The sequence below is a fragment of the Galeopterus variegatus genome, unplaced genomic scaffold, assembly GCF_000696425.1.
Source record: "Galeopterus variegatus unplaced genomic scaffold, G_variegatus-3.0.2 Scaffold55, whole genome shotgun sequence".
NCBI classification, from domain to species: domain Eukaryota; kingdom Metazoa; phylum Chordata; class Mammalia; order Dermoptera; family Cynocephalidae; genus Galeopterus; species Galeopterus variegatus.
The window spans coordinates 30,363-41,335 of NW_007726166.1; the positions used below are offsets into that span (position 1 = coordinate 30,363).

The 10,973-nt window shown below is 39.6% G+C and overlaps 1 protein-coding gene across 1 annotated transcript in view; it reads left to right on the forward strand.

Annotated features, from left to right (window-relative positions):
* The window catches only part of EP300 (E1A binding protein p300), a 78,847-nt gene that overhangs the window by 23,828 nt on the left and 44,046 nt on the right, over window positions 1–10,973 (forward strand). The window contains exons 3-6 of the mRNA XM_008574437.1: window positions 6,513–6,689; window positions 8,016–8,277; window positions 8,874–8,987; window positions 10,014–10,278. Coding sequence (XP_008572659.1) covers window positions 6,513–6,689; window positions 8,016–8,277; window positions 8,874–8,987; window positions 10,014–10,278 — 818 coding nt within the window. The remainder of the gene's footprint in view (window positions 1–6,512; window positions 6,690–8,015; window positions 8,278–8,873; window positions 8,988–10,013; window positions 10,279–10,973) is intronic.

Here is a 10,973-nt window from a genome sequence, read left to right on the forward strand (position 1 = left end):
CGCTCAGCCAGTGAGCGGGAACCGGTCTGTACATGGGATCCGAACCCTCGGCGGGAGCGCCTCCGCACTCCCAAGTGGCACACTCTCCAGTGCGCCACCGGGCCGGCCCTATTCTGGATATTTATGAACACTTTTTTATAAATATGTTTTTTATAAGAAAAAATTTTAAAATCTATTCAATGAGAACTTGTTATGATTAAGGAGACAAGATTCAGAATATTATTAGAAACAGTAGCAGACAGTATAATTGTACCTAAGTTAGTGTTAAGTTCTAAATGCTAAGAAGTGCCTGCATATTAATAGCTATTTAATATGTGTCAGGGCCACTAATCTTAACAAAAACCCTATGAATAGTTTTTTTTTTTTAAAGATGACCGGTAAGGGGATCTTAACCCTTGACTTGGTGTTGTCAGCACCACGCTCACCCAGTGAGCCAACCGGCCATCCGTATATGGGATCCGAACCCGTGGCCTTGGTGTTATCAGCACCACACTCTCCCGAGTGAGCCACGGGCCGGCCCCTTATGAATAGTTTTACTCCTCTTATACAGGTGAGGAAACAGTCTCAGAGGGCTACAGAGTATTCTTGTCCTTGTGAATTAAAAGTTCATGTTAATCACTACAGTTTAATGCCACTCTATTGTTACAATTCATGTATTATAAAACATACACAGCTAAAAACACAAGGTTTTTTGGGGGGCTGACCCCATGGCTCACTCTGGTGAGTGTGGCGCTGAGTGCGCCGCAGCGCTGGTAGCGCTGAGGCCGCGGGTTCGGATCCTATATAGGGATGGCCGGTGCACTCACTGGCTGAGCGCGGTGCCAGCGACACCAAGCCAAGGGTTACGATCCCCTTACCAGTCACCCAAAAAAAAAAAAAAGGTTTTTGGTTAGAGTGCTGCCTTTTAACACCAAAGTGAAGGGTTCAGATCCCCATACCAGCCAGCCACCAAAAAAAGACCCCAAAAAACACAAGGTTTTCATGTTTGCTGCAGCAGAATTCACCTCCTGACTTACTTCTAACTCTATATAGGAATGATTGTTATTAGAGTGACACCTGTAAGAACAGGAGCCATGCCACTTTTCTGTCATCCTTTCCATAATCCTGTCTTGGTGATCCCTGGCCCTTTCACAGACACAATTCTGAAGCACCTTTGTGTGTTACTTTTTGGTTCTTCTTACTCTGTAGTCCTAGATTTGGGGAAAAAGAAATCCTAACCCCCCTTTCCATGCATATGTTACCTGGTATCCAGACAGTATCCAAATTTTATGCACTTTATGACTGATTTTTTTTTTTTTTTTTTACTTATTCTAAGCTTTATTCATTCAAATGAGTGTTGGCCTTAGGAGTAATTCCCTTTTTTCTTTTCTCTGGTACTGTCTCTTTCTCTTAGAGGAGTGTTTTTTTTTTTTTTTCTTTTTTTTCTTCAAAAGATGACCGGTAAGGGGATCTTAACCCTTGACTTGGTGTTGTCAGCACCACGCTCACCCAGTGAACAAACCGGCCATCCCTATATGGGATCCGAACCCGTGGCCTTGGTGTTATCAGCACCACACTCTCCTGAGTGAGCCACAGGCCGGCCCCTCTTAGAAAGGAGTTTTAATGTTGTCAGTTTTAGAGCTCTTCTCTTAAAATTAACAGTTTTTGATGGCCTTTGCCATGCAATGTTAAAGAGTATTTCACATGTAAAGTTTTAAAATAAGAATTATGATCTCTTGCATCTCTGTTGTAGAACTCGGGTGGCCTTGGAGCGAAGCAGGTAGGAAGGATCAGTTGGGGGCCATTAGGTGTAAGACAAGAGGGAAGAATCCATGTGTAGAGGGAGAGAGGTCCTATATGCCATATTCTAATGGATTTTAAGTAGGAGGGTCTTGTGCTCAAATTTACAATCGAGATAGATGTGGTTTTAGGTGTGGAGAATTGATTTAAGAGAAATGGGCCTTAATGAGGTGATAAGGCCCTAAACTAAGACAAGGGTAAAGGAGTAATGGGAATGAGTCTGGGGGGGAAAAAATGTTTAGGATTCAGTGTAGGTTCAAGGGATCCCTGGTCTTTTTTATTTACCATCAATTACCCAGTGCTTTAACACAATGCCTGGTATATAACATGAATATGGATACATGACATGGGCATTGGTTGAATCCAGTTGGTAGGAGGAAATATCTGAATGTAGTTTAATTTTGTGTTTATTATTTGTTCAATCTTAAGTCACACATACATTATTGACCTGTGTTACTGTGGTACCTGCAGGTCTTATTAAGACCTGTAAGAATTTTTGTCCCTGTCTTAAATGTTTCTAAACTGTTACATTCTTTATGTTTTGGGCTCTGTTTTTTATTTTTCCAATTTATTTGTCAGTGTTTGTCCCTATCATGTGGGGTTTTTTTGTATTCCTATGTTCTTAACTTTTTGCTTTCAAACATTGGACACTTGGAAGCAACCTGTAGAGTCAGATTTTATTTTAAAAAGGACAAAATACTTCTCTCTGAACCCTTTTTCTTTTAGCTGCCTAGAACTATCGTGGCTTCCTTGTCTTCTGCTTTTTCAGTTTCGGTGGATATCTGTTTGGGGGGTGGATAGTTGGATATCTGGAGCACGTTAGCTATAGAGAAGGAAACAAGATCAAATAACTACAGTATAGTAGAAATGAAGTACAGTATATTCCCTTCTTGTTATATTTGGTGGGGGAGTAGAGAAAGGAGTTTAGGAGCTGAAGTGGGGTAGTGATGGGGAGGTTGGCTATACAAGAGCACTTCAAAAAGTTCATGGAAAAATAGCATTAAAAGATAATATGAATCTTTCCATGAATTTTTTGAAATAACCCCTTGCATTTTATTTTCTAACTCCAGCAGGGTAAGACAAAGAAACAAAAGTCTGACATTCTTTGTTGGTCAGATTGACCAAAAGTGTCAGGAATAAATTACTGCCAGCTGATCAACAGTCAGTACAGTCTGTATATTTGATACCATAGTCTGCTATAGAGTGAACTTGGAGTTCCTAGGTAATGCAGCATGATTGAGCTAACAAGTAATGTCAGGAACTGGTTGAAATTCAGTTGGTCTAGGCCAGCAAGGCAGTGTTCCTGCAAATAATCATGAATAACCAGATTGTATTGGTATATACTTGAATAAAGACATTATGTTTATTAACAAGAAACATCAGGGCAGCCTACAAATACCAGCTTTTTGTTTACTCAAATAATGGAGTCTTTTCTTTTTTGCCAGCTGGCTGGTAACAGGGACCTGAACCCTCCACCTTTGTGTTATAATACCATGCTCTAACCAGCTGAGCTAACCGGCCAGCCTATCAGATTTACTTTAAATGTTCCAATTATAGGAGACTAAATCGATAAGTTTTTGCTTCCCATTCAGGCCGCCCCATTCTTTAATGCTTTCATCCACACTATGCCACTTCTCTCATTCTCATTCCCCCGTCGTCATTAGAGCGTCAGGCAAGTTACTTACCTCCAGACTCATCTGGAAAATGGTAAATGTTCATTAACTTTTTTTTTTGCCTTTCCACCACTTACCAAACTTTGAACTGATAAGGATGTCATATTCATATAGATTTGCAGAGTATAGATACTATATATGATTTAAAGAATTGAATTTTATTTACAGAGGTTCATATAATTTATTTTACGGCTTTTATAATTTGTTTTCCTAAGTTAACAAGCTGTGATGTTGACAGGTTTAGGGTGTCTAGATATCTTTTTAGGGTTAAAAAGATAAATGAACTGAGGTTTTTTTCCTTTTGTGCATTGTCTGCGGATAGAAGCAGCATACAGTTTAACAGTTTATTTTATCACCTATGTTGTAGTATGAATAAACAAATGAACAATGAAGCAGGGTAGAGAAAGAGCTCTATAACTGTCTAAGAGAATAGATGTTTCACAGAGGTAGTAACCTTTAAAATTAAAGTGGGATCTGCAGGTTCTTCTTTATCATTGAACAACCTAAGTAAGTGACAGTAAGTGAAAATTAAATTGTTTCTTTGTGAACTTAGTATTTATTGCCTTTACAGGTTAGCATCAAGGAGTCAAATAGGACAGGAGGTGTGCTACTGCTCAGTTGTAGGGAAAAGGAAAAGCTTAAGGCAAATGCTGGAGGCTCAAGAAGCGTGATGCTTTCAGATTTACAAGTAATGGGAATGGGAAACAGTAACATACCATGGAGAGCTAGGTAGGCCTCTTGAAGACCTTGATATACCATGGGTTTTTCCCCCTTTTTCTTAATAGAGAAAGTGAAGACAGAAGGCAAACAAACCTATTGGGCACAGTCTATACAAGTACACAAGCAGTTATGAGGGTTTGAATTAAGACAGTGACAGTGGATGAGGAAGGATTTTAGTGTGTGTGTTTATAGGTAGAATTGAAGGATAGATAGTATTGGATATGGCAGATGGATAGAAATCTGGTATGACTCCTTTTTGACTGGGCAGTAGGTATAACATCCAGAGTTACCCACTCTGAATGCTTGCTGTAGGATTCTTTTTTTTTTTTTTTTCCCTTTTTTTTTTTTTTTTTTTTTTCGTGTCCGGCAACGGATCGCAACCCTCAGTGTCGCGCCTGTACCGGACTGGGACCGGCAACGGGATCGCAATCCTTGGTGTTGCTCCCACACCTCGCTCAGCCAGTGAGCGGGAACCGGTCTGCATGTGGGATCCGAACCCTCGGCGGGAGCGCCACCGCGCTCCCAAGCGGCGCACTGTACCAGTGCGCCACCGGGCCGGCCCCGTTGCTGTAGGATTCTTGTAGGTGATTTTGGAATCCTATGTGGAAGAACAGAATTGGTCAGAGCGGGGAGGGTGGCTTCTAATTTTATATTAAAGTTGACCCCAGTTGGAATTATTTAATATAATTTTTAAGTATTTAATTTGAGAGATTAATGAAAATTCTTTTTTTTTTTTTTTTAAAGATGATCGGTAAGGGGATCTTAACCTTTGACTTGGTGTTGTCAGCACCACACACTCCCAAGTGAGCCATGGGCTTGCCCGAAAATTCATTTTTATAACCAAAAAGTTTCATCATTATAATTAGTAAAACTTGTGGCTTTTGAGTAGTTAATACCCTGTTGTTTTAATCATATAGAATGATGACTCCAGATGAACTTAACATAAATACTAGAGTACATCAAAAAGTTCATGGAAAGATTTGTATTACCTTTTATTTAATTCTGTTTATTCACAATGTTTTTGTTTTGTGGCTGGCTGGTAAGGGGGTCCACCCCTTGACCTTGATGTTATAACACTATGCTCTAACCAGCTGATTTAACTGGCCAGTCCTCATCCACGAACTTTTTAAAGTCACCTTGTACAGAAAAGAATCTAGGGTTTTTTTTTTTGTTTTTTTTTTTTTTAAAGATGACCGGTAAGGGGATCTTAACCCTTGACTTGGTGTTGTCAGCACCACACTCAGCCAGTGAGCTAACCGGCCATCCCTATATGGGATCTGAACCCATGGCCTTGGTGTTATCAGCACCACACTCTCCCGAGTGAGCCACGGGCCGGCCCCAAGTCTGGAGTTTTAAATGCTCTATCTGAAGGATTCAGAATCAAAAGCTTTTAAAAATACAATTACCAGTGTTGCTAAATAAAAAAAGACACATACCCCAAACCACCAGTTTCCTATCTGTTTTATATAAAGAAAATCCTACAATAAGCATTCAAATGCTTTGACATGTTAAACTCTAAAATATATTTGGGGATTAGATGGGTTATTAAGTTGAATGAATCAGCCATAGTTTGTACCCTTAAATGAAAGTGCATAAACATAGTGTCATGTGATTTTTTTAATAGAGATGAAGGGCAAACTTTGTATAGTAGATAGAGTTAAATGAAGATGCTTAGAAATGTTTTGTGGTTTTTTTGTATTTTGTTTTTTGGCAGCTGGCTGGTACAGGGATCCCAACCTTTATAGATATTTCTAACACCTTTATCTCAAAGATAACTTGATTGATTGATTGGCAGCTGGCAAGGTACAGGGATTGAACCCAGGACCTTGGTGTTATTAGCACTATGCTCTGGCCAATTGAGCTAACGCCATGCTCTAGCCAATTGAGCTAACAAGCCAGGGTACTTTTTTTTTTTTTTAATCTCAAATATTTACAGAAAATAGCTCTGTAAATTTACTATACCTGACACCCCAAAATCTTAATCTTCAACTTGATCTTGAAAATGTGTTTTATAAGGGCCGGCCTGTGGCTCACTCGGGAGAATGCGGTGCTGATAACACCAAGGCCACGGGTTCGGATCCTATATAGGGATGGCTGGTTTGCTCACTGGCTGAGCGTGGTGCTGACAACACCAAGTCAAGGGTTGAGATCCCCTTACCAGTCATCTTTTTTAAAAAAAAAAGTGTTTTATAAATGTACATTTTAAAGTGTGTTTTCTAATAAACTGGATTTTCTTTAAAATTGCCTTTGTAAATTAGGAAGTAAAACAGAAGAAGGAATAGTTATGTCCTAATAAAATAGAGAAGAAAATTTAATTTTTCTTCTGTTCCTTACTCTTAGATGGGAATGATGAGCAACCCCAATCCTTATGGTTCGCCATATACTCAGAATTCTGGACAGCAGATTGGAGCCAGTGGCCTTGGTCTCCAGATTCAGACAAAGACTGTACTACCAAATAGCTTATCTCCATTTTCAATGGACAAAAAGGCAGTTCCTGGTGGGGGAATGCCCAACATGGTGAGTACTAATTGCTTCAAACTGGCATTTTAACAAAAGAACTGTGTGAAACTTTCATACCTTTTACTATACACACTAGGATGTGTTCGCACTAAGAGCCTAAATAGATGTGTAATGGATGACCCCTGTGAACAAGGAGGCTTGTGCCTTCTTTCCATTTCGCATGGTTATTTTATTCCTTGTGATTATAACAGGAGCAGGTAGGCTGCTGCAATGATGTTTTAGGGGCCTGCCATTCTGCAGCTTTGGTCTTTGAGCATTTCTGTAGGATAGGAAAGTGAAACCTTTCTCCTCTTGGGAGAAGGACTCTGTCTGGCAAAAGGTCCCAACTGTCAAGGACCACGTGTACTGATTTTATTTGATACTGCTACACAAAAGTAACTTCCTTCTCAAAACTTAGATTTTGTTTTAAACATTAATTTTTATTATAGAAAATTTTCAGAAGCATATAACATTGGTATTTTTCTAAAGTAAAACTAATTTCTAGTTATAAATGTGTTGAGTGGTCACATTTAACTGTGGAAAAAATTGTCCTGTTCTTTTATCAACACCACACTCTAACCAGCTGAGCTAACCAGCCAGCCCTTGTCCTGTTCTTTTAGATGTTTTTAACTTTGTGTCATATATTCAATGAATGCCTGCATTTCATTTCAGGTACTTTGCTAAGTACTAGAGATAAAAAGGTGAATAAAAGGGGCCAGCCCGTGGCTCACTCAGGAGAGTGTGGTGCTGATAACACCAAGGCCATGAATTCAGATCCCTATATAGGGATGGCCAGTTAGCTCACTTGTGAGAGCAGCATGTTGCTGACAACACCAAGTCATCTTAAAAAATAAATTTAAAAGGTGAATAAAACTTTGAGTCTCTGTCCTCAGAAATGTTTACTTTTTTATTGGAAAAACTATATTTCAGAATTTATAAAAACTAATTATTCACCCACCTGAAAGACCTTTACAGTGTCTATGAAGAAGCTCCTCATTGTTCTTTAAAATGTAACTTGGACATGCTCTTTGCGACAGATTCCCCCTTGTTTTCCTCTCCCACTGGAGTTTACTATGTCCTTCTCTTTGCTTTTGCTTTCTGTATATTATATATACTTTGACTATATTACTTGATAATGTTATAATTTGTTTTCTTAGTAAATTGAGCTTCTTGATGGTAAGAGCATTATTTATTTATATTTGAATCCCCTGTGTCAAAAAAAATGGAGTATGACATATAGTAGACCAGCCGTATTTTAATTGAAAATGTCCAGGTTCCTGTTTATTACAAGGTAGCACAGTATGACACCTGCCATTAAACATACGTTTATTGTTATACCCCCAGGGCCAACAACCAGCCCCACAGGTCCAGCAGCCAGGCCTGGTGACTCCGGTTGCCCAAGGGATGGGTTCTGGAGCACACACGGCTGACCCAGAGAAGCGCAAGCTCATCCAGCAGCAGCTAGTTCTCCTTTTGCATGCTCACAAGTGCCAGCGGCGGGAGCAGGCTAATGGGGAAGTAAGGCAATGCAACCTTCCCCACTGTCGCACAATGAAGAATGTCCTAAACCACATGACACACTGCCAGTCAGGCAAGTCCTGCCAAGGTGAGTGAGCCCACAGGGTTACTGTGCTTGGCAATTAATATTTACAACCAGGGACAAGAGAGAAAATGTGATTAAATCTACTTTGAGGGGATGAATATGTTTAGTATCTTGGTTATAGTAATGGTATTATGGGTATACACCTATGTCCAAACTTATCGAAATATATACATTAAATATGTGCAGTTTTTTATATATCATTTATACTTCAATAAACCTTTTAAAAAGTACCCCCATTGTCTGGATGTACCACAGTTTGTCCATTTACCTGGTGATGGACATCTGTCTGCATCTAGGTTTTGGCAATTATGAATACAGCTGTATAAACAAAATCTATTTCGAGACTACTGTAGTGTTTTACTCTATATTAGGAAGTGATAAAAATTCAGTATCATTTTTGTGAGCAAGTATCTATGGATATGGTAGAAGAGGAAGTTTTAAAGGTCTTCCCTTTTGTGATGATCCTCATTGACTTTGATTTGCCCCAGCGTAGCATACTTTAAAGTATACATGGGTCGCTTGTTAAGTGATCACTAAGTTAGCTATAATTAATGTAAAAATATAACCTGCTCTTGAAAAAAATGCTTTCTTCTCTTTAGTGGCACACTGTGCATCTTCTCGACAAATCATTTCACACTGGAAGAATTGTACGAGGCATGATTGTCCTGTGTGTCTCCCCCTCAAAAATGCTGGAGATAAGAGAAATCAACAGTGTAAGTGATGAAGTCGTTTGAAGACTTATATCAAAAATACTCTTAGAATCTCACAAGTGCAATTTGATAGGATTAAGAGTACTTGTTGATTACGTGATGTTCCTGTGAGTATCTGGTGCTGTCATACCGTGTTGAAGAAATGCTTTTTTTACCTTTTACTTTTTCTGCTTCCCATTAACCTCCTATTAGTGCATAGAACTGAACTGCTAAATAGCTAAAAATAAAATCCAGGAACTCTCAGTATTCATTCTTTATAAAAACAGCAATAGGTGAATTTAGGCTCCATTTTAAACACAAAAAATTAAAAATAATTGCTTTGGCATCTCTTACACCTGTGATCTAAATATTCAGATAATTTGAGATTATTTAAACAATTTTTTTGAAATTATTTTTATAATCTGGTGATGGAGAATAGCTTTTCTTACAGAAAAGACAAGTCATACATAAAAAGATTACATTTTAAAAGTTTGGCTACCACATTTCCTCTCTAGGAACAAAACATTAAGCATTTAGGGTTGAAAGACAACTTTGGAAGTACATTTGAGGCATGTGAAAATGGAATTAAATTCCATAAATTAATGAAGAAATAATAACTCAGAAGAAAATTGGGAATAGAAAATAGATAATTCACTATAGAGGGGGGTAAACCCAACAAAGTTTACTATTTAGAATGAAATAAGGTACTGTTTCTGTCCAGCTACATTAGCAGAAACGACGCTGCCCGGTGTTGACGATTGTATGGGTCTAGAGTGTTCGTAGCACTGTTGGTGGGAACATTGATACAGCTTGTGTGGCAAGGCTGTTTGGTATTCTGGTAAAAAAAGCAAAAGCCTTTCTTACTACTGATCCCCTTTGACCAATCAGTTCTGCATTTAGGAATTTTTCAAGGAAATAGTGGTAGGAAAGATACACTGAGATGCTTCATAATCAACAGTAATTTCATGTGCTTTTAAATTCACTCAAACATTAGTCTTTTTTTTCTCACTAACATAAATATTGACATACCATATCTTTTGTCTTCTCTAGCAATTTTGACTGGAGCACCCGTTGGACTTGGAAATCCTAGCTCTTTAGGGGTGGGTCAACAGTCTACTCCCAGCCTAAGCACTGTTAGTCAGATTGATCCCAGTTCTATAGAAAGAGCCTATGCAGCTCTTGGACTACCCTATCAAGTAAATCAGATGCCGACACAACCCCAGGTACAAGCAAAGAACCCGCAGAATCAGCAGTCTGGGCAGTCTCCCCAAGGCATGCGGCCCATGAGCAACATGAGTAAGTTTGTGTCCTTCTAGTAACAGGTGATATTAATTGCATGTGTAAATGATGTCTCTTTTTTTTTTTTTTTGTCCTTTTTGAGCCCAGCCGCACCACGCTCAGCCAGTGAGCACACCGGCCATCCCTATATGTGATCTGAACCCGCGGCGGGAGCGCTACCGCGCTCCCAGCGCTGCACTCTCCCAAGTGCGCCACGGGCTCGGCCCCTAAATGATGTTTCTTAATGCAGGGTTATCTCCTTAACTTGTTTTGTTTTTTTTTGTTTGTTTGTTTTTTTGCTACACGATAGATTTTTTTTTTTTTCCTTTTTGTCTTTTTTCGTGTCCGGCAACGGATCGCAACCCTTAGTGTCGTGCCCATACCGGACCAGACCGGCAACGGAATCGCAACCCTCGGTGTTGCCCCCGCACCTCGCTCAGCCAGTGAGCGGGAACCAGTCTGTATGTGGGATCCGAACCCTCGGCGGGAGCGGCCCTACGATAGATTTTTTTAAAGTAATTTTTAAAACTGTAGTGGAAAAGGCCCCTTATAACCCCTTTACCAGAGGTAATTGCCACTGGTTTATATCAATATTGATCGTGTTTTGCATGTGTGAGTTTAAATTTGAAGAAATAGGATTCGGGCCGGCCCGGTGGCGCACTGCTACAGTACGCCACTTGGGAGCGTGGTGGCGCTCCCGCCGAGGGTTCGGATCCCACATACAGACTGGTT